The 25,053-nt window shown below is 38.6% G+C and overlaps 1 protein-coding gene across 2 annotated transcripts; it reads left to right on the top strand.

Moving 5' to 3' along the window:
- The first annotated feature begins 5,647 nt into the window (after positions 1 to 5,647).
- On the top strand, positions 5,648 to 20,695 carry LOC113587473 (tripartite motif-containing protein 16-like). Of its 2 annotated transcripts, XM_035525268.2 has the most exons (8): positions 5,648 to 5,684; positions 6,790 to 6,945; positions 7,258 to 7,831; positions 11,678 to 11,773; positions 11,983 to 12,216; positions 12,437 to 12,596; positions 17,356 to 17,412; positions 19,366 to 20,694. In XM_035525268.2, exons 2-8 carry the CDS (start codon positions 6,851 to 6,853, stop codon positions 19,890 to 19,892), a joined length of 1,743 nt encoding a protein of 580 aa, XP_035381161.1. In that variant the 5' UTR covers positions 5,648 to 5,684; positions 6,790 to 6,850; the 3' UTR covers positions 19,893 to 20,694. The 2 variants fall into 2 exon arrangements, with proteins under 2 accessions (XP_035381161.1, XP_081572864.1); XM_081716738.1 differs by lacking the exon at positions 11,983 to 12,216 and having other exon boundaries at positions 19,366 to 20,695.
- The last annotated feature ends 4,358 nt before the right edge of the window (positions 20,696 to 25,053 follow it).

The following is a 25,053-nucleotide window of genomic DNA, read 5'->3' as shown; positions in this document are numbered from 1 at the left end:
GCATGCATCTGAGATAAAATTTGCCAATTTTAATTAAGTTGAAGGTGCTGAGCACGAATTTGATAATAGAAATGCTGACTTGGCTATTGTTTCTTAGAAATTCAGTTTTTTTATGCATTAGAAAAATTATGAAATAACACATACTGTACCTGAAGTCCTGTCTATTTGTGACTTTGCTTTTCCTGTCGTTTGTGGACCTGCTCAGAATGATCTCTGACTAGCGTCCAACTTTAATCAGCCAAAATAGAAGTGGACCACTTCCCCTGGTATCTTTTCTCAAATGCTGAAATGTCCCGATGATAGCGTTCGCCATGCTCATCGTTTACCATGCTGCAGTTTTCAGGGAAAAATTCCAAATGGGAATGAAGGAAATGGATCTTTAAAGACATTGTTGATCCAAGTTTGTGATACATCGACAACATGTCTTTAGCCAATTCCTTGTAGTTTCAAGCCCTGACATTCCCGAGGAAGTTAGTTGACATCAGACAAAATGTATCCCAAGCCTTTTTCTCGTCACCCTTAAGCAGGTAGTCGAACTTCTCGTCTATGAAGAGTTGATGGATCTGAGGACCCACAAAAATTTCCTCTTTAATTTTTGCTTCACTTATCCGAGGAAATTTCTCAGACAGGTATTTTAAAGCCATTCCGATCCATGGCTTTTACCAAGTTCTTCATCAAACCAAGTTTGATGTGTAGGGGTAGTAGAAGTATTTTGTCTGGTTCTGCCAGTGCTGAATGCTGCACATTCTTCCCTCCAATCTTCAGAGACTTCCTCAGGGTCCAGTCTTTCTTCACATAGTGGAAAGAATGTGCTCTGCTGTCCCATTCACATAGGAAACAGCAGTACTTTGTATAGCCCAGCTGCAGACCCATCAACTGAGTGACTACCTTAAGGTCAGAACAGATATGCCAGCCATACTTGCTGTATTCAAGACAATCCAGCAGCTGCTTCATGTTGTCATATGTCTCTTTCATATCCACAGCATGTCTGACTGGAATAGATGGAAGACGATTTCCATAATGCAGCAATACTGCCTTTCTGAAGAAAGGCTCTAATTGCTCTAACTGATCCAGGAGCCAATAACTGGGAAACCACAAAGGATGAGGAAACGCTCAGTATGCCACATAGGAGCAATACTTTGTGACTAGTATACAGGGAGGAGGAGCTGGTAATGAGGGGTTGGTAATGAGAATAGGAATCAGGTGTGTGCAAGAATTCCGGTGAGTTAGATTGGGGGTGTGTGCAAGTCGGCGTGGCTGAGGGTTGTTCCTGGGGTTCGTAACACCAAGACGTAAACAAAAGCACATGGCAACTGACACAGAAACAAAACAGAAAAGAAGGGCAGGGCTGAATCGTGACACTCAATGCATTAATGAGGCCCTTGTTCACACTATAAGGACAATCCTGGCTTTGATGAACACTTCCTATACACTTACAGTCAGCGTCTACTGCAATAGTCTGTAATGTCTGTAATCATGCTTTTCCACTGGGCAGTGCGGTACAGCTCGGTTCTAAACTATCTGCACCCTGTTTGAAAACCTGTCTTCATTTCCTATTGCATAACAGAACCATGAATGTGGGCAAAGTATTTGGAGGCTGCATTTTGATCATGTGATTTCCCAGATAATGCCAATGTAAACAGTAAACACAAAACAGCAGCGACAATTAAGGAGCTTCACGTTCTAATTTACCTTTTACTCAGCACTTGGTTTTATGTGGAGAGTCAGAGACAACAAAATGTTGATGAAACGCTGAGCAGTCAGAAAAAGGACACTCAAAAACCTTGTTAACATCTGAAGATGCTATTTATCCTTATCTACTTCTCAAGGATAGAGGTGGTCTTCAGAAACCATCAGCAGACATGGTGTCTGTATGTCAGACCACAGAGAAATGTATTCAGTGGATGCAATGGAGCTCAGCTTCTCTGTGGATGTGGGATCACAGCAGCCACTGAGAAACAGCTCTTCCCAGCTCAGCAGCCACATGTGTTGAAATAATCATATCCATGATGGCATCCTGGTGGTTTTATAAAGTCAGATTTAATCATTTTGCAAGATGAGTAATTGAAATGGCTAAAAATGTCAAGATGGTTCACAGACAAACTGATATTTTTTTATGGAGAGTAGTTATGAAGATTTCTCTGTGCTGTATGTAATTTATAATTATATGACAGTACAACAGCTACCTTATAACGTAGGCCGAGAGAGATGCAATCCCTAAACGTAATAGTGTGTGCTATTGATGGCAAATGCATGGATAACTAAATCTGTGTATGTGGTCTCTGTGAATATATACTCTACTTTATATTGTTAACTAGCTAGCTAGGCTGGAATAAGTTAAGCCAGATTGATAGCTAGTTTATTTTAAAAAGCAAAGTGCTCTATTTTACTCAACTAACTACGCTAGCTAACATTAGCTTTTAAAACTTATTAAGCTTTATAATTTATTAAGCTAATGTTAGCTATGTTAGCGTTAGCAAGTTATTTGGTTCATAAGATTCCGACGCAAAGTCTATGTTCAGATGAAAATCAAGTGATATCACTCACTATGCGTGTCCCCATAAAAAGAGGGATGTGTGTACCCTAACAAGTGTGATTAGGGGTTTGGGCAGCGATATTGTCTACTGCACATGCTCTGCTTCCAGTTTTTCTACTGTACAAGCACACCCAAAATAACAGCTCCCATGTTGGCCATCTTAGTGTCTTCAGAAATTCACAATGGGAGTCAATGGTCACAAACGTTCCATTGTTTATGCAGTCTATGGTTAAATCACACAGAACAGGCAGACAGTAACAGCTTATAGTGATGTCACACAGAACAGACAGACAAAAACAAGTTATTATGATGTCTCACAGAATAAGCCAGAAAATTCAAGCAGAAAGGTTACAACTAGGAAAAGTTGTTAATAGCCTGCACTTAGTATCATTATCACATTGATGTTAAAACCACAGTAACTATATTTGACTATATCCTTGTTCTTATCATTCTACCGCCCCAGTCTCACCTTTAGTTAGGGACACTTTTTTTTCTAACTCATCAAGAAATCTTTGATAACAAGCTTCTGTAAAGTTTTATTCTTTTTCTGTTCTCTCATACTGTTGAATACATTTGTAGGCTATAAATCACAACAGTTTCTGCATTTTAGATTTCACAAATTTAGACTGTTAGTTTTATCTGTTATATATTTTATAAAAGACTTTCATTTATTTGAAGCTGTAACGTTTCTGGTCCGAGTACCAGGGCAGGGCAGACAGACTTCCTTGACAGTGCAGAACATTTATTAACATTAAACATGTAAGACAAAGGTGGCACTCACATACAACATTTACATTGAACATGACTATACAATTAACATTAAACGGAGAACACATACACTAACATGGGATTATACAAACTAACATTACAGCTACAAAGATCTAATTGAATACACACATAGCGACAATGACCAACAAAGAAAGCACACACGGACAGGGATTTACATAGACACATTAACACTTAACAATAAACCCTGTGCACATGTAAGCAATCCCAATGGGGTGTGATTATAAAACAGAAATTCACAGTATATATGTGGATCACCCTGCACGCCGCGGGCCTTGCCACATGACTTATGGGGGAGGATCTGTCCGTGACAGAACCCCCTCCCAAGGGGTGCGGCTCCCAAAGCGTCCTCCTCTGGGACTGCGAATCCCAGGCCGCTGTACACATACACACAGACAGACACCACACGGATATGCCCAGTGCCAACCTAATACAAGGTGGTCCAGAAACCGCCAACTGGGGAGACTTCTCTTGAAGGAGAAAGGCAGTGTCCCTGCTTCTCTCGGGGTATTCCAGTACGCTCCATGTGAAGTGTGTGGGGGAAGCATTCCTCGAAGACAACCCCTCCCTAGGGGCGTGGTTCTGGGATAGGGAACTCCAGGCCGCCATGCATACATACAGACACCTCAAAGCATTGGCTGGTGCCCACCCAGCATAAGGCAAGCCAGGAACCTCCTACCTGGGAGACCTCCATCAGCAAGGGTCAGTCTGATATGCTCCTCGCGACATGTTGCACCTAAAAACACATACAAGGTGCAAATACACATAAACAATAGTGCCAAACCACAAACATACAAGGCGCTGTGCTGCCGCACCTGCTAACCCCACAGGCACTGTTAACGTGTCCCTGGGCCCACCAGACATGCAGGGGTGCATGTCCACCCTGGCTCCGTACGTGCAGCCTCCCCTAACAGTCCTGCTTAATTCTGCCGCAGAGCCCCAGAGGAACTCCCCCTCCGGTTCTTTGGGTGGACCCCTCCAGTCCTCCTTCTGGTGGGTTCGTGGAGGCGGAACAACTTGGGCTCTAGCATCTTTTGCCTCAGATCTTGCCAACTCAATCGCCCTAGTGCACATGTATGCAGTCCAGAAGGGGCGTGGTTATAAAACAGAAATTCACAGAACGTATGTGGGTCCCCCTGCACACGGCGGGCCTTACCACGTGACCTATGGGGGAGGAGCTGTCCATGACAGAACCTTTTATTCTATGTCTTCTCTTGGGCTTTGAATTGCTCAACTGTATGAGATGTGCTATATTAATAAACCTCCTTCTCTGGCCTTCTTTCTCACCTCTTTTTTAACATAATGATTGTTACCTGGATTACTACAACCAGAAGCAAAAACAAGTTATTGACAAGGATCGTAATGCCAGGAATTTGTTTTATTTACATGCAATAACCAAAAGCTTATATATTATACTGGAAATATTGTTATGAAACACAAGATCTGAATCAAAGTCACTCCTTTGCGTTTTACCTGAGGGTTGAAATAAGGTGTCAGGTGACCCAATTATCCCAGGTATTCAATGGTCAGATGAGGGAAACCAATTAGAATCTGTTACTTAGTCTCATTAAGTTGAAGAAGGTTAGTAGCCATCCAGCTTTTAATACCAAGCCATCGACACACTTCAATGTCAGATACAACTGTGTATCAGTAACAATAGTAAAATGAAGTGTTTCCCAGCAATATGACCTAAAGGCAATATATACTGAACAAGACCCACAATAAGAAAACCCAAAGAATATGGAAGATTCCTGGTAAAGAAAATCAGCAAATGCTGAGGTTAATGAGGCCACATATGCACACACACCAGCAAAAAGATCACAACACTAGCACTTAGCTTGATGGAATTAAAATATATTAGCATTTGAAATACTAAATTATGATATTTTAGCTAACTTCCAGTTTGCAAGCTGTATACACTTAAAACCTTGCTAATGTACTCATAAGGTACTAATGTACTAATAAGGGTTTCCTCTGTATGCATTTAATACAACACTACTTTATCCACTATATATAATAGTAATAAGGGTTTCTACCCCCCAACTCCCCCCCCCCCCAAGTGAAATGAAATATTGACCTTGTCTAGAATAATCAGTTACACTGTTGTACACAGAACAGGCCATACATCTAGATAAAGCTTATACAGAATAATACAGAAATAATACAGCAAAAGACATATTAAAACGAAGAATTATAGTATGATTTTTGAGTTTAAAGAAAATCATTTGTCAAGGCTTAAATGCAGATTGGCACTGTGTCTCCCTCTGTTGGTCACTGAAAAACACTGGCAGATTAAACGAAAGTGAAACAAAACTTCTCTAAGCGCTAAGAATACACGTGCTCGCTCTCAGCCTTGACTTAGGTAATTTTGCATTTCACAAAGCTAAATTATGATCAATGTTTGCATTTTTCTTACTTTAACTTCCTAGAGTAGTTCTGCCTGTTTGTCATAACTATAAACTGTACCTTATCTAACACTGGTAATGTGTTCCTAGCAAAATTGATGCCGTGCCTTCATTTCTTCATAAACCATGATTTTTTTTATACCTCAGAAAGCTTAAATGCTCTGGTGTACAGTTTACTCTATCTGCTCCACTCTGATAATGTGCTGGACTACTCCACTATAACTTAAATCGTTCTTGGGGTTCCTACCACTATCATTTGTTTGGTTCCCATGGATATAATTATTATGAAATGTATAATTTCATAATAATTTATAATGACAAACAGGCAGAATGATTACATTACTTGGTAATGAACAGGTCTCAAACATAACATGAGGATGATATCCTGTTTCAGTGTGCATGCAGTGTCTGTTCTGTGCCTTATGATATTTTCTGTTTTCATTATGGGTCTAGATTGCATTAAATAGCAATAATAGTTCATTTTGTACTGTTGCTTTGCTGCACATGCCAAGCATGAAAGACAGACACAAAGTGTATTTTTTCATTTAATTTGCACATTACTCCTGCGGTAAAAACATTACATTAGTCTTTAGCTGAAATATGTGCCTGGATGTCTGTAAAGTGTCTTTGTGTTATTGTCTCTTGTAAATACCATTATAGAAATAAAACTGAACTGAAATGATCTGATGATTATCAGACGTTGTTGTTTAAATCTGTTATACTGAACACTGAATGCTGGTAACCAGGAAATGTTACTAACATTTAAACAGACTCAGTAGACAAACAAGATGGGGAAGGATACAGTATTAAAACTTTACAGAGAACTCTACAGAATACTTCTATTTTATTTTTTATTAGTAGGTTTTATAGCCTGTACCTTATAAAGCTGTAGCACAGTGCATCCATATTAACTTATGTTCAATAGTAGAAATGGCAGTTAGTTTAACACATTAAGCCTTTAAATATTGTTTCTGACTTTACCTGTTCATACATTTAACTGCTGCAGGAGTTGATCAAGAATTATAACAGAAATATATTTGACTTTTTCTGTACTTTTTGTAGGTTGGTCCAGCTGGTTCTGTCTGAGGGCTTCATTCTGAATATCAGCTATCCAGACTGAATCATGGCTGAAAAGGGAATCAAGAGAGCAGCAGAAGACATTGCTGACTGTGATGTCACTGTGGAAGAAAAACGTCCAAACTTGTCTGCTGAGGATAGGTTAGTGGAACTAATGATTCATATGTGGGTATTACAGTAGAGTGATATTCAGACACAGTGTAAATCCCTCACTGTATAGAATGGGTTTTAGAGCAGTCTCATAGCTGTTTTAAACACACTGACTCCCTTCAGACACATCTGCATATAGCTTTATGATACTATGTAGGGGAATAAGTTGCCTTTATTAGAAAACTGCATTACCTTCTTAAAAAAAGAAGGAAAATTGAAAAGACCAACAATGATATTTGAACATCAAACATGTCTGAATTTGACTGAAATTATATTATTTAACTGAAATTGTTCTCTGTGCAGGACAATGACAGAAGCCAGTATTTCACTAGATCAGGACCAGTTCAGCTGTCTAGTCTGTCTGGATCTGCTGAAGGATCCAGTGACTATTCCCTGTGGACACAGTTTCTGTATGGTGTGTATTAATGACTGCTGGGATGAGAATGATCAGAGGAGAATTTACAGCTGCCCTCAGTGCAGAGAGACTTTTACTCCAAGACCTGTTCTACATAGAAACAACATGCTGGCTGAAGTGATGGAAAAACTGAAGAAGACAGAACTCCAAGCTGCCGGACCTGAAGATGTGGAGTGTGATTTCTGCACTGGAAGAAAACTCAAAGCCATCAAGTCCTGTCTGATGTGTCAGGCCTCCTTCTGTGAAACTCATCTCAAACCTCACTATGAAGTTCCTGGCCTGAAAAAGCACAAGTTGATCAAAGCCTCTTCACACCTACAAGAGAAGATCTGCTCTCAGCATGGCAAAGTGATCAAGATCTACTGTCGTACTGATCAAAACTGCATCTGTTATTTGTGTATGCTACATGAACACAAAGGACATGATACAGTTCCTGCTGGAGAAGAAATAAGTAAGAAACAGGTGAGAACAAAAAAATATATTTTTCATTTAGTTCATACTGTATGTCAACTGTATGTCTGATCAGGAAAAAAAAAAAAGTTTTATTTACAACTTTTGCTTTGGCACCTAAAGTTCTTTAAATGCAAACAAGTCAAGAGCAAAAATAATGCTTCTTTTGAACTATTTGTTATACATAGGGCCTTGCTACATACAGTTCAAATAATAAAATACCACATTCAAATGGATAAAATGCCACATTGAGTCATGTTGACAACCTCAACATAATGTGTACCTTTTCCATTATTCAGATCAATTTAAAAATGTGCTTTGTCATTTACTCATAGAATGTATCCTAGCCAGTACAGTAGGTTAGAGTTCAAAATGCCACTGGACTAGAGTGCTGTTGAAATACAGGGATCTATGCTGATGCCTAGAAGTGCAAAACACATAAGCTCTATAACATACAACAATAAGTGCAATAAACACTACCCTACAATAAGTACTAGAGTTTCAGTTACTCAACATAGGTGCAAGATCAGTGATCATTTATATATACCACAAATAGATGGGTCTTCACTCTGCATTTGAAGACTGCAAGGGGCTCTGTTGTCTGTGCAGCCAGGGGAAGTTCATTCCACCATCTGGGAGACAGGACAGAGAATAGTCTCAATGCTTGTCTTCCATTAGACTTGAAGCATGATACCAAGCTGAGCCATACTTGAGGTTTGAAGTACTTGAGGTATGGGTCAGGCTTTGACCAATAACATCATGAATGGACGTTCATTTTTGGCTTTGTAGGCAAGCATCAAGTTTTGAAAGACCAGGTCAGATTTGAAACATGAGTTGAGAACACCAAATGGTTGTACAAAGTTATGCCCAGGCCACAAGCAGCTTCAGATGATGATACCAAGGAGTTCTCGAAGGAAATTGTGAGGTCATGGTAAGGGCTAGGAGTTCCTAGGATGTAAAGAAGCTCGGTTTTACTGGGGTTGAACTTCATGTGGTGGGCTGAGATCCATGCTGCAATGTCAGTCAAGCATGTTGAGATACGTCTGGAAACTTGCGTGTTGGAGGGTGGGAAAGAAAGAATTAATTGGGTGTTGTCAGCATAACAGTGGCAGGAGAAGCCATGAGAAGATATTACATCACCAAGAGAACGAGTATACAAAGAGAAGACAAGAGGGCCTAATATTGAGCCATGGAGGACAATGGTGGAGAGTTTACATGACAAGCATGTAACACTGTTTTTTGAAACTGATACAGTCATGGATATTGTTTAGGGTGAACAATTTGATCACCAATATTTTTGAACATTATGGAAAGGAAGAACCTTATTTTAGATGGAGTTTATGTGGAGTTCTTTTGCTGCAGTTATGAGCTGGAAGCTGAGAGATGGTTCAGTGGCTTCTAGCATGGGCCACGATGTTTGTATCACTGGAAAATGCTGGAAAAACAAGGATAAATGAGAAAGCATACTTTCTTTATAGTATTATAGCATTCACAGTATTATGGTAGTTTCCACAGCCTAATAGCAATGAAGCTAATATTGTTTAACCTTTAACAATGAAGCTATAATGAATCTAATATTGTCTTTTAATAAGCTGTTGAACATAGTTGTGATATTTTAGTAAAAAAAAATTCACACTTAATGTATAGTGACGGTTGACTTTGTGTGCATTTGGAGAGGTTTTTGGGTACTTTGGTGATGTCTAGGATGCCTACTGGAAAACATTGTGTAGCTCCTGAGTAATTTAAATTAAGCACAGGTGATTGATTACAGATAGCTGGCCAATATACATAATGTGTTTGAAGCAGCAAAGTTAGCCAATACAAGCAATATAATAGTGCAAGACCATGCTAATCACTCAGAGCAATTCAGCACACGTAAGGTAAAATTGCAATCCCATTTGCAAAGCAAAGCAAAACTGACATTGGGTATTGGCTCAGGCTCCTGCTTGTGTTCTATGACATGCATAGATTTTCTCTCTCCTGCACACACTCTCTCTATATAGTCTATAGCTAGCTAGATGTGTTAAAATCACCCTGCATTTCAGCAAAAGAGCATTATATAGCCTAGAATCTCATTCTAATTTCCAGTGAGTTAACCAGTTATAGAGTAAACACTGGTGAATAGTGAATGAAGAATGAGTGAACCTTTATGACCAGTGGTGCATGTGGATGGAAGGCTAGCTGTCTGGCAAATATTTCTGTAAGTAACAATGGTATGACAAGACACTAGCAGAGCTGCTAACAGATGTTTAGAGGAGGAACTGTGCTGAAGTCATGGATTCTCTAATCTTCCTCTCCAAAACATGAGCTTAGTTGTTGAATATTCAGAGTTTAATTACTAGTAAGACATGGTTTTTATCATTAAAGGCTATGCTAATAGCCCACTGTCTGTTAAGCTGCATATGTCCTGTAGCTAACATTACTGGTCATTGTTCTGTAGGCTATTTAAAAACACAGCTAACTGTACTGTAAATACTAGCATGAATCATTATAATTTCTGCAAAATTATATTGATAAACAATATTGTAAGTATGCAAACCTACAAATGGATTTGTGTCTTTCATACTCAATATGCTCGATTTCATGCCTGGCCATAAAAAGGGAAGCACAACAGAGATGTCCAGCAATAAAATAAAAAGCTTCACTGTAGTCTGGTCGAACAATGAAATGTTAAAAATAATGTCCAGCAAGTATTTATCAATTACTGTTATGTTACATTTAGTATAAAAAGAAGCAATAAAATGAGATTTTCTCCTTATGCATCCTTTTTTGTTATTCATTTATTTGGTTATATTTGTGAACTGTGATAAAATGTAATTATTGTGATAATACATTTTTGTATTGGCACATGACTAAAATTCAGGAAAGCAAGGAACATGTCCATTGACTTATAGCATTTCTCATGAAATCCAAACAACTAAAAAGACTTCAATAGGGAAACAAAATAATTAATGAATGACTGAAGGAATCAAAAGAATAAAAAAAAATCTAAAAATAAAAACTACATCTGACTCAATAACTTCTGAGGAATCAATGAGACCTAACACTAACCGTATGTTGCAGCTACTATGTCTACCCTTAATGAATTAATATTTTGTTTCTTCAATTTGCCAGGTACATATTTTAACCCTTTAGCAAAAACTAGGGCAAGCAATTTATAGTCTATATTTAATAATGTAATTAGCCTCTTCCAGGAGCAGAAACAGAAACAGACCCGGGGCAAATACAAGAGCAGGAAGGACATGGGCAGATAAAAGAATCAAAGACAGAGGAGAAGAAGGGACAGAAGACACAGAAACCAGAGACACAAAAGGAGCAGACAAGGAAACAGACTGTGGAAATGAAGCAAGAACAGGAGCTGACAGAACAGCAGAAGCAACAGGAACAGATGCAGACACAGAAGTGGGAGCAGGAACAGAGCACTGAACAGAAGACTGAGGACAACAAATTGGCCAGGAATGAGGACAAGGAGACACAACAAAAGACAACAAACAATGAAGGCTGACCGGAGGCACAAAAGCATGATACTTCTCTCTCGACTCGGACGTATCATACTTGTAGAGCTTGTAGTATATAGTTGTTTATATAGAGTGTATAGTTGGTTCTTATACAGATCAAATCATAAATGGTTTGTACAATTTTAATGCAAAAACTCCATTTTGAGAAGAGATGATGGAAAATGCAGATGCTTAATCTGCAAATATTTTGTGGTGTTTTGAAGTCTATTTTGTATTTAGTTTTGAAAAAATTAGGCAATTTTAGAAAATATCTCCAAGAATTTGTGGAAAAGTATAATATCAAAAAAGGTTATAACATTCATAATGCATAAATAGGTGGGTTTGATGCATTCATCCACAGAGTGAGCTAAAGGAGGAGCAGAGGCAATTCGAGCAGAGAATTCAGGAGAAGGAGAAGAAGGTCCAGGAGCTGAAGCAGGCTGAGGACACTCTTAAGGTGAGTTTTGAGCAGAGAGCTGCTGAAGCAGCTATTTCAGAGCTCAGTCAGGCCTCTCCTCCAGTCAGCCAGTGAGCAGACCAGTGTTGACACACTCTGGGATCCTAAACAACCTCAATATGAACTATGTCATCCAGGGTCACAGTGAGGGAGTGGATGATAGTTCATTTTTAAATGGACCTCCATCTGGTTTGTGTGTCTCATAACAGTGCTCTGCCCGGGCAGCAGTGAAGGACAGTAGGCAGACCTTTACTGAGCTGATCTACTCCATTAAGAAAAGGTGCTGTGAGGTGAGGGAGCTGATCAGAGATCAGGAAAAGGCTGAACTGAGTCGAGCTAAAGGATTCCTGGATAAACTGGAGCAGGAGATTGCTGATCTTAAGAGGAGAGATACTGACCTGGAGCAGCTCTCCCACACAGAGGATCACATCCATTTCCTCCAGGTAGCAAACTCTGTCTGAATTATGGAGGAACTTGCTCCTCACCAAGTTTCCATAATGCCTCTCCCCAAAAGCCCCCCCCCCCCCATTAAGACCAAAATAAATATAATAAATAAATAAATATGTCTAATAACAAATGTGTGTTTGGTGTAATTTGGTGTGAGATCATTTATTACTCTTGAACACCTTTATCCTTGCCCATAATGTTTTCTTCTGTTTATAGAGATTCCAGTCTCTCTGTGTCTCTTCTGGATCTGAGGAGTCACCCATGATTTCTGTTAATCAACATTTAACATTTGATGGAGTGACAAAATCTCTCTCTGATCTGAAAGAGCGACTAGAGAAATTATGTACAGAAGAATTCAACAAAATTCCTCCACAGGGTAAGTGGAGTTGTCCTGCTGTGAAAAATAAAGATGGAACTCTCTACTTACTCAGTGATGGGGTAAAGATGGCTATAAGATTAACTAAACTAAATAGAAGGGAATGAATATTCTCCAACAGATCCAATCACACCACCCTGGAGAGAATACAGAGAAGAATGTTGTGGTTCATTGTGTCAAAGGCTGCTGAAAGGCCTAGAAGAATCAAAACAGATCACAGTTTGGCAGCTTTAGCAGCATGAAGTTTTTCTTTCACTGCTATGAGGGCTGTTTCTGTAGAATGTGTCAGTTTGTAGCTAGACTGATTGGGATCATGCAGCTGGTTCTGGGTGAGAAAAAGAGACAATTGATTATACACTGCTTGTTTGAGGGCTTTTGAGAGGAAAGAGAGAAGTGATACCAGTCTGTAGTTCATAATGTTGGAGCCATCAAGTGTGGCCTTCTTGAGGATTGGTGGTTTTCAATGCATTTGGCACGTATCCAGAAGATGAGGAGTTGTTGACGATGACAGAGATGAAAGGAAGCAGATCACTTGCGATTGTCCAGAACAGAGTGGAAGGAATTGGATCCAGTGGATTTGTAGTTGGATTGCTGGAAGTCAGGAGTTAAAGAGGAGAGAGGAGTAAAAGAGGTCAGAGAGTTGGATATTGGGGAATGCACACTCATTAGAAGAGTGGGAACAGAGGAAAAGGAATGGTGGATTGCTGCAACCTTCTCCTCAAAGAAGGTGATAATCATCCGGATTATCTCCGGAGTAAGAGATGAGGAAGGAGGGGGAGAGGGAGGATTAAGGAGAGAAGAAAAAATAGTGAAGAGCTTGCGTGGATCGGATGCTGAGGATTCAAATTTCTCAGATGCCAGATTTTTGCAGATGTTACTTCCAGTGAGAACTTGGAAAGGAGAGACTTGTATGATCTGAGGTCTGAATCTAGATGAAATTTCCTCCACCTCCTCTCTGGAGTCTTTAGTTCTCTCCTGTGGCAGCGAAGTGTTTCTGTTAGCCAGGGGGGAGGTGGGGAGGACTTAGCAGGTCTAGAGGAGAGGGGTACAGAAGATCCATTGATGAGGAGTGTAGAAATGAAAGAATTTGTAACTGTATCCAAAGAGAGAGAAGCTAGAGAGTCAGGGTGAGGAAGGGTGGACAAAATAGTAGAAGTAAATGAAAAGGGAGTTATAGAGTGCAGATTGCCATGGAAGGAGGAGGAACATGTTGGAGAGGACAGGATGGAATGAGAAGGAAGGGAGAGAGAGAAGGCTAGAAAGTGATGGTCCAAGAGGTGGAGGGGGGTGACTGCGATGTCCGATGTTGTGGTGGTATGGGTGAAGATCAGGTATAGAATATTGTCGACTTTGTGAGTCGGAGGAGAGTGCTTGAGGGTGAGGTCGAATGCTGTCAACAGCGGAAGGAGTGAACCTCTGAGTGAGTTTGGAGCTTGCAGCTTGTCTGATTGAAGTCTCCAAGGAGAATGAGTGGATTTCCTTCTATGGGGAATTGACTCATGAGGATGTTGAGCTCATCAATGAAGTGATCTAGGGAACTCGGAGGGCGGTAGATGACAATGATATGAAGTTTGGTGGGGAAAGACACTGTAATGACATACAATTCAAAAGAGGACATGGAAAGAGTAGAGAAGGAAAGTGGAGTGAAACGCCACTCTTGAGACATTAGTAAACCTGTGCCACCAACCCTGCTGAGATGCCTTGGAGAATGGGTAAATGAAAAGGCAGAGGACAGGGCAGTGGGAGTTGCCGCATTCTCAGGGGTGATCCATGTTTCTGTTAGAGCCAGGAAGTGTAGCGAGCGGAGGGATGCTAGTGCTGAGATGAAGTCAGCGTTCTGGACAGCAGATTGGCAATTCCAGAGCCCTCCTGCCAGTACGATCTGTGATGGTGCCGGACGTTGCGAGGTTGCTCAGATTGCGACGTCTATGATGATAGCGTGAAGGAGATCTGTGGGATATGTGGACAGGAACTGAGTGTTTGGAGTGAGAATGGAAGAGAAATAGTTGGATAAAGTGTAGAAAAGACAACAAATATTACACTGAAAGTGAGAAATGTGAAGTTTATTGATTAATCAATATCATTTAAACATTATAAGTCAGAGGTTGTATAAAATAGCAGATTTGGCTCAGTTATACATGTAACACTGTCGTCTGTCTTGAGTCAGGATGGACGTTCAGTAGTGGATGATACATGGTTATACTCAGCATAGTCTGCAACCACAAAATAGATCATAACTTGTAGTCTCTTCAGCATACAGCATTTGCAGCAGTGCATGATCTGTTCTGCTGCGAGTTAAACCCATACTGTTAGGGTGAGAAACCTAGAAGTAAACCTGAGTTTCACAGCCCTTCACAATTTTTGAGAAAATGACTAATCGTTCAGTGGTGACTTGAGTTGCACTATTAATACAATTAAACAGTCAATAGACACAGCTGGAGAGTACATCATATGATCAATCATTTTTAAAATAACCTTGTACCATTAGCAATAATTCAACAAAGCAAAAGAATAATACAAAAATCTACTGTACAAAATGACATCAATTGTTGGAAGTACACACACAATCACAATACCCCCCACTTTTGCCACTGACCCCAAATTAAGACATTACATTGTTTTCCACTAACACAAACATTATGAACATGTTTGATAAAAACATTTTGCACTGGTTAGCACTTTTTCTAAGATCATATTACATTGGTTACTGGTTCAAAACATGCCCTCCCTCTGTTGTCAAAACCAGCACTGAAATTACAAATCAGAAAAAAAAAAAAAAAAAAAAAAAAACCTGAAAATGAAAAGGCATCTTAATTTGCTTTATTTTTTTTGGATCACCAAAGAGACAGAAAAAGTGCATTATAAGTAACTTTAGATAGTTTTGATGACCTTCACTATACATTTTGTAATGTTAATATTAGTTAGAATCAATGTGTCAAAAATATTTTGGAGTTACTAGCAAGCTGATGTTACATTTTGCAGTAAGTCTTGTTAGTGTTACTGGCTAGCTAACTTTGGCCTCCCTCTCAAACATACTGTCCCGGGTTTCATGTTTTTCATTATTATTATTAGTAGTATTAATAATAATAATAATAATAATAATAATAATAACAACAATAATAATAATAATAATACTGTAGTGTGCTACTGTATTCTGATACTGTAGTGTGCTACAGTAGTGTGATACTGTATTGTGATACTGTAGTGTGCTACTATAGTGTTACTGTAGTGTGCTACTGTATAATGATACTATAGTGTGCTACTGTATTGTGATACTGTAGTGTGCTTCAGTATTGTGCTACTATAATGCTATTTAGTACATTCCAGGCTATTTTAATATAATAAATACAGCTCCTTAGTGCACACAAAAGTGGTACTACTGATATTCCTGGTATTACTGAGCAAATGAAAATGAAAATTTCTATAAAACATAACAATGTCTACAAGCTGACATATGTTCTCATATGGTAGACTTCTATGACAAGCCAACACTGCAAATGTGAAGAATTTTCTTAAATTAAACACTGATAAAACTGCGATCATGCTAGTAGGCCCCAAGACCCGTGTCTCTAAACTGTGCAGTTTTGCTATGACTGCATGGGATTTTATCAGCAACCAGCTGGATAACTCTTAGCAGCCTGGCCTGGTAGCAAGTGCCTGCAAATATAAACTCATCTTATACTGATAATGTTTCATGTTAATCAGATTTGAAAGAAAAATAAAACCCTGACCTGTAATGATGGCAGCCACTAAATATCATTTGTAGTCTTGTTAGCATACAGTACAATGTCTGTCCACGTGAAACAGGCTAATACTAGTAGAAACTAGCATTGAAAAGCTTTGATTATAAATAAATACTGAAGAAATGTCCGTATATAACTGTAATTTTGTGTGTGTATTAATGAATCTTACATTTATTAATTATTCATTATTTTGTAAGGGTAAGCAATTAAATTTAAATAGCGGCTCTAAATTGGCCTGTATGAACGCGACCTATGTAAGTATATATATATATATATATATATATATATATATATATATATATATATATGTCTGTGTGTCTGTGTGTGTGGTGTGTGTGTGTGTGTATGTATGTCCAGTGATGGTTGGAGCTCTGTTCTGGTCTTAACCTCCTCCCCTTCCCCTGCACCTAGTGCAGTTCTGCAGGGGGCTGTAGTTTCTGATAGAGAGTATACTGTGGCAAAGTTACTGCCACTTCTCATTGGTATGTCAGTGATTTGACTGATTGTCTGTAAAGCATCCTTGAGTTAAGAACATAAATATAAATATTAACATATATATATATATATATATATAATTTATTTATTTATTTTATTTTATTTTATTTATTTATTTATTTATTTTTTTACATGTGACTAATAATAATAAAGGGGCCTTAACTTAGTCATATGACAGCCCGGACACAGTGTAATCAACTGTGAGCACTTCCAAAGTCCTTCTGGCACCAATGACATCCCAACTCTACACTGAACTGTCTGTAGATGTTCAAATATGATACAACAAACTGGCCCTGTTGCAGAACTGCTAAGAATCTGTAGAGATCTGCAATACCTCTTACGTCTTCCAGAGATGCTTGCAGGTGTTTTAGCCTTGTGATAAGCCATGGACGTAGGCTATTTGGGCTCTTAATTGTCGCTGACTTTTTGACTTTGATTAATTGATGCTGATCGACCAGAACTAATCCTAATTCTATCAATGATGGAATATGAAGATTGATTTTCATTTTGTTTCTCTACAGCTGCAGCAATTCAGATTTTACCTTCAGAGCCAAAGACCAGAGAGGATTTCCTGAAATGTAATTAACACACGCACACACACACACACACACACACACACCCCACTCACTTTGTCTCCCTCTTACTCTCTCTCTCCCACTCGCTCTCTCACATACATTCTATTATTAAAGGCAATAGGGCTAGCTCTTTAAGACCACGGACAAATTCAAGTTTAGTACTACTAAACTTCTTCAGTAGTTCCTCTGCTGCTCAACCAGTCTTCTCTTTTGTAATCCCTAATATTACATTCACTAATTTCACCAACACATGATGAAGAGTGAGACTTGTGAACTTCTTACCAAGTCTCACTCTTCATCATGTCAGCTGGACCTACTCCTACCTCGCCATCCACTGGCACACAATACAGGGGGAGACCCCCCACTTTTGCCACTGACCCCAAATTAAGACATTACATTGTTTTCCACTAACACAAACATTATGAACATGTTTGATAAGAACATTTTGCACTGGTTAGCACTTTTTCTAAGATCATATTCCATTGGTTACTGGTTCAAAACATGCCCTCCCTTTGGTGTCAAAACCAGCACTGAAAGTACAAATCAGAAAAAGAAAAAAAAACTGAAAATGAAAAGGCATCTTAATTTGCTTTATTTTTTTGGATCACCAAAGAGACAGAAAAAGTGCATTATAAGTAACTTTAGATAGTTTTGATGACCTTCACTATACATTTTGTAATGTTAATATTAGTTAGAATCAATGTGTCAAAAATATTTTGGAGTTACTAGCAAGCTGATGTTACATTTTGCAGTAAGTCTTGTTAGTGTTACTGGCTAGCTAACTTCGGCCTCCCTCTCAAACATACTGTCAGCGGGGTTTCATGTTTTTCATTATTATTATAAGTAGTATGATTAATAATAATAATAATAATAATAATAATAATAATAATACTGTAGTGTGCTACTGTATTCTGATACTGTAGTGTGCTACAGTAGTGTGCTACTGTATTGTGATACTGTAGTGTGCTACTATAGTGTGTTACTGTAGTGTACTACTGTATTGTGATACTGTAGTGTGCTTCAGTATTGTGCTACTATAATGCTATTTAGTACATTCCAGGCTATTTTAATATAATAAATACAGCTCCTTAGTGCACACAAAAGTGGTATTACTGATATTCCTGGTATTACTGAGCAAATGAAAATGAAAATTTCTATAAAACATAACAATGTCTACAAGCTGACATATGTTCTCATATGGTAGACTTCTATGACAAGCCAACACTGCAAATGTGAAGAATTTTCTTAAATTAAACACTGATAAAACTGCGATCATGCTAGTAGGCCCCAAGACCCGTGTCTCTAAACTGTGCAGTTTTGCTATTAAAATTGTAGATATGACTGTGAAACCCACCCTAGTTGTTGGAAACTTGAAACAACTTCTAGATTTTACAATCCCTTGAGTCCTTTATCTCTCACTAAATCTTTTTTCTTTCATCTCTGTAATATTGCACTCGTACTAGGATGACTTCTACGGGTAGCTACCTCATACTAGGCTGACCTCTGTGGATGTATCTAATAAAAAGATAAACACACACACACACACCCCACTTTCTTTCTCCCAGTGACATATACACATACAACTACACACACATTCATGAACACACACACACACACACACACACACACACACACACACCACTCTCTTTCTCCCAGTGACATATACATATAAAGCCACACACACACACACACACACCACTCTCTTTCTCCCAGTGACATATACACATAAAACCACACACACACACACACACACACACACACACACACACACCCCAACCACTCTTTCTCATACACAATCCTCTTCCATTTTATGAAAGTGCCATTATTACCTTGGTAATATACTGTGTAACCTTTACATTTTCATTGTCAGAATGTATCATGTAATTCAAGCACTGGTGAGTATATTTTTATTGACAATAATAGATTTTTTAAAATCTCAAATGCTCTTTGTTTCAGATTTCTTTCAACTGACTCTGGATCCCAACACAGCTCATCATTCACTCCATCTGTCTGAGATGAACAGAGTTGTCACAAACAGAAGGGGAGTGCAGCCATACTCTGATCATCCAGAGAGATTTGATCACTGGTTTCAGGTGTTGTGTAAAGACAGTGTGTGTGGACGCTGTTACTGGGAGGTTGAGCTAAGTAATGGGTCTTATGTGTTTATATCAGTCTCATATAAAGGAATCAGCAGGAAAGGAGAGGGTTATGATTGTGGGTTTGGTTGCAACACTTGGTCCTGGAGTCTGGAGTGTTTTGCTACTCTCTCTTTCTGGCATAATAACATTGAGACTGAGATCCCAGAACTGCCACACTACAGAATAGGAGTTTATGTGGATCATAGTGCAGGAACTCTGTCCTTCTACAGAGTCTCTAACCGGATGACCCTCCTACATAGAGTCCATACCACATTCACACAGCCCCTCTATGCTGGGCTCTGGGTTGACTCGGGCTCAACTGTGAGATTATGTGATCCAAATTAATGTTTGTGGTGTATTGCGTTTAGTAATGAAGAGTTAAAAAATTAATGCACAATGCCACACTGTTCATTAGTTGTGATCATTCTCTGATGTTTCTCAGATCCTCAGATAATCGATATTGTTCTTTAGCCCAGATCAGCCTGCGTTTAGATTCTGTATAGAATCATCAGTTACTCTGCTGTACAACATACACATAAACAGTGAAAACAGGTTTTCTTTAATATCAGCTGTGTTAAAATTACATCATTACATTAGGATGCATTTGAGTTGAAAATGCATCAAGTATCAAAAATGTTCTTGTGTAAAGACTCGACTGATTACAACATCAATAAACTTAAAAGAAAACTTTACATGAGTTTTAACTTTTGTTTTGTGGGTTTTAAGGTTATTTAACTATTAGAACTATGCTGTTTCAGGTTAAGGATATTCTCCACTAGCAGAGAATTCTGTTAATGTCACGGAATGCTCACCTCCCGCAAGTCACATGGTTTGGGAGGATCTTTTGAAGTGAAGTGGGAGGATCTTTTGTTTGTGGCTACACCTGCAAACACCTGCACCTTGTCTTTATGTATATAAACCCTTGTCCTTGTGTGCAGGGTATTGGTCATTGTACTCGTAGATGTTAATGTAGCATGTTAATGTTAAATGTTCTTTTCGTAGTTGTTAAATGTATCCGTGTTTATCGTGTTTGTTTAATGTTGACCATGTTGTGTTCATATTTATCATTTGTAATACGTAAGTGCCACTCTTGTCTTTTGTTTTGTGTAATTAAATATTCGTCCATGCTTTTTTGTTTTGTGTAATTAAATGTTCGTCCATGTTCGTCTGACCTCAGTCTGGGGGACTCAAAAACCATAAAACATAAAACATGGAATTTAAGAATAGATTCACATTCTAGAGTGTTCAGATCTGCAATGTATATTAAAACTAAATATTCCTGAATGGATTCTAACCTTATGTACATCAGTATCAAATTTGTCCATAAAAAAGTTGCACATTTGACTGCTTTTTGAACTATGGATCCACATTGCACCCCATCATGTGCAAGGCTTTAAACATAGATCAGTTAACTGTCTATTACCTCATCATAGTAGATTGGGATACATAACATTTCAGAACTGTGCTCAATCTTGGGAAAAATCTAACTCATGTCGTTGTTGAATTGTCAGGAGAACTTCTTTCTCTATATTAATTTATATGGCAATCAAAGCCCACTCCTTTCTCATAATGGCCCAGATTAACAGTTAATACCCAACAGAGAACAGGGATTCTTCCAAAACAACTTTTAGAAATGTCCAGAATTCCAGAACCTCTTGCTATAGAAGACATAATTAATAGGATTGTGCTTTATTTTGTTATTTTATTTTATTTTGTCTGTAGTCTGTCTGAAATTGTTAATTTGCACCACCATTTTGTTTTCTTTTTGTTGGTTATAGAGTTAAATATTTATTATTATTATTATTATTATTATTATTATTTTATTCAATTGTGAACTGCGCACTCTGAATACCCTGTTAGCCAGGCAAAAAGATTCTACCTGTATGCATCTCTTGGATGGTTTCAGAGGCTTCACGGATCTCTACGGATTGTGAGCAGTACTGCAGCAGGGCTGTGTCATGGCGTCCTGTTGGAACATCTACAACAGTTCAACATACGGCTGCATCGGTGGTGCCGAAAGATCCTAGGAATTACGCACCCATTGCATGGGCGGACTGCCGACAGTTACTGAGCTAAAAATTTGCCAGCACAAAGTAAGGTCGGGTTTCTATTCATCTATTCTACATTTGATGCTACCTAAAGTCACTATTTCCATTTTTTTCCCACTATAGAATAAATAATTCTGACTAGTTTAGTCATTAGATGTACATCTCTGCTATTGTGACTATTTTTCTCAGGATTAGATTTACCCTTCCACCATAGACATCAGGTATATAGTTAACTCCCCATTGTCACAGAACCCTCCCCCCCCACGAGTCATGTGGTACGGTCTGCCGTGTGCAGGGGAGTTCACATTTGCCCTCCATGAGGGCACACACCTGCACAGGGTTTTTGATGTTAAGTGTTTGTCTAGTTAAACCCGTGTCAGTGTGCACCTCATTGTTAGTCATTGCTATTGTCACTGTTAGTGTTTGTGTAGAATGTCAGTATATCGTTAGTGCTAGGGTTATAGTGTGTATACTCTCTGTTGTGTTCTAGTCATCGTCATTAGCGGTAAGTGTATTCGTGTTCACTGTTAATGTTATGTGTGAGTGCCACCACTGTCATTAATGTTTTATGTCATTAAATGTTTCACCAAATTGAGGCAGTCTGTGTGTCTTGCTCTGCACCCTGTGGCGCTCGGGCGTTACACCCATCCTTTGTTAGTCATTGCACTCCTGTGGGGTTAGAGAGGAGGCTGCTGGAGGTTAGATTACTACCCTTTTTCTGGATGAGAAGAAAGCAATATGAAGTTTCTTCACATGCACAAATAAGCAGAGAATATGTGGATTAACACAATCACTGTCCTGACTCTTCATTGCTGAATTTCTAACACTATGCCTGATCATACATATGCTATACTTATACTAAGGTTACCAAAGGCCATACGTATATGAACTACAATGTACAAACACATTCCATAGAAGTCCATGAAAGAAAACAAACAAACAAACAAACAAACAAACAAACAAACAAACAAACACACACACACACCAATATACATACATCACTCTTTCAGGGAGATATGCTAAGCATGACATGTCAAGTCCATATATGCTTGTAATTGTATTGTGACTGAAGTGTGCTCCAACTGGTTTGTTTCCTTCTAATGAGAAAAAAAGTGTGGCCATATTATTGTTCAGTGGAGAATCATACAGTATAGGTACAGTACATGTACTATGTAGTACTATGTGAAGCTGCAGTATAGAAATGGAGACTGAGTATGTGACCGTGTTGGCTTAAAGTGATATTTCCTGCTCTAGGAGTAAACACTTGGAATTTCACTGAATATTTACAGACGGAACCTTGTAAAGGTAAGACTGCTTAAAGATTTCTAGATGGATATTGTAATGTATTTGTCTATGGTATTTGACAGTGAAATTTGATGTTTTTTACTGTGTAATGGTCAGTGTGTCCTCTAATACATTGTTTAAGCTACTATTTAAATCTCAGTATAACAAGTTTAAATGGCCATGACAACAGCTATTTCTCAGGTTTTAGTCATGTGCATTTGTGAAACATTTGTGAAACTACCTTGCATTTGTGAAACATTTTTCATCTAATTTCATTACAGCCCTTAATTCACTGACAATAGGCTACAGACATTAGGATTTTATTTACTAATGTTAATAGATATTAATTCTGTCTCACTTTGGTCAAAGTTCTAACATGGTCAGGGATATTAAATTGCCAGTTAGAAATATCACCCACAAACACCAACTTTATAATTAATTGGAGATTTATCGGCTCATGAATATAAACCAACCTGGACATTAATTTTATAATAAATGAGGGAGAAGCAGCCATTACTTGAAATGAGCCATGTAAAACAAAGTGACGTTTATTTACACACATCAAAAGACACCATAGCTCACAGGATAACGTAAGGTTAATCACCAACAATTAAACAAGACCTTAAATACACACACAGTAATGACAGAAAATGAGGAACAGGTGTGATACAAGGGGAGGGCACACACACACAGGAAGACGTCTGGGAGGAAGGGGGCTGTACCATGACAGAAAGTCATAAACAAACAAAAAAAAAACAACCAACAAACAAATTAGAAGAAACCACCCTGTCATGGGTGAAGAATGTGCAGAAAAAAAGGAAGCAAACATGAGTTCTCCAACTCAAGCATTTAACAACAGTAATAAAAATGAACATAAAAGTACACTAACTCCAACAGAAAAAGACAATGTAACATCAATGACACAAATGGTCATGCAAACTAAACAGGCTAAAGGAAAAAAAGTAATGACAAAACCCCCAGATGGTATGACTAGTAATGGACATCACACAGCACCTGAGGGAGGTGGGGATTAACATAAACAAGACAATGAATGAAATTACATTTATATAGAACCTTTCAAGGTGCTATATAAAATTACTTACAATTAGCACACACAGTTTTTACATCCAGTGAAATGCCATTGAAAAGCAGAAGCCAACTGCACACGCTCAGCCAGAAACCACAGCCCCCTGTGGGATTGAACTGGTGTTATGCTCCTGGGCTGCTACAGTGCGCTCCTGGATTTGAGTCTTGTGGTCTTCTTCATTAATGGCTCTGCCCTGCCTTAAATGATTGCTGTGGCCTATATAAGTACACTGCTGGGAGACAATGCTTACTCTAGGATTTCCCTAGCTTTGTGTGGTTTTTGCCTTAGCACATCATTTGTTTGCAGTCTTGGCTGTGCATACCTTATCTCTTGATATCTATAGTTAGCATGTTTGTGTATTATGTACATCTGGATCGGCATGTAAGCATACACTGGGTTTCACTTGTGTTGTGCTCCAGTTTTCTGTCTATAACTGTGATCCCTGAGTTAGAGTACATGTTCTGGTATGTATGTATGTACATAATTATGGGTTGTAGGACGGTTTGTTTGGGATTGGAGTTATTGTCTGTTTATTGTATTTAGACTGTATTTTAATTTTGTCTGGTGGAGTATAGTTAGATGTGATGTTTTTGTAGTGTGGGTTTTTATGTTGTCATTCAGCCACTCATAAAGCTAATCAGTGTGTATATATTATGGTCATTACAGATAGCAATATGGCATCAAAGATGACCATGAGGATGAAGTTAGGCTTAATTTTTGTTTGACAAGTTACCAGTTCAGCACACCATCCATCTGTGATGGTGGTGTGGACAACTTCAAAGGCAAAAAGGTGTGAAAGGACTAAAGGAATTCCGCCACAAGCCGGTTCTGTTTGGAACTACTCCACCGCAGTGAATCTTTAAAGTCTTATCAGGTGTTCCACATCTGAAATCAAGTGTTGGCCAAATGGTGTAGATATTTGTTTCCTCAGAAATGATCTCTACCTCAAAAGTCTTAAAACAGACTGTCTGTAATGTTTGCACCAGTGGCAAAGGGAAGTGATGTGTCATTTGTGAGTTGGTTCGAATGAGTTGGCTCTGTTAAGTAAAATATGGGAGCCAAGTCGTATTGAATAGCTGATTTTCTT

This window comes from Electrophorus electricus, chromosome 6 (genome assembly GCF_041902795.1).
Source record: "Electrophorus electricus isolate QZ-2024a chromosome 6, ASM4190279v1, whole genome shotgun sequence".
In the NCBI taxonomy this organism is placed as follows: Eukaryota; Metazoa; Chordata; class Actinopteri; order Gymnotiformes; family Gymnotidae; genus Electrophorus; species Electrophorus electricus.
This window is presented reverse-complemented; position numbering and strand designations above follow the sequence as displayed.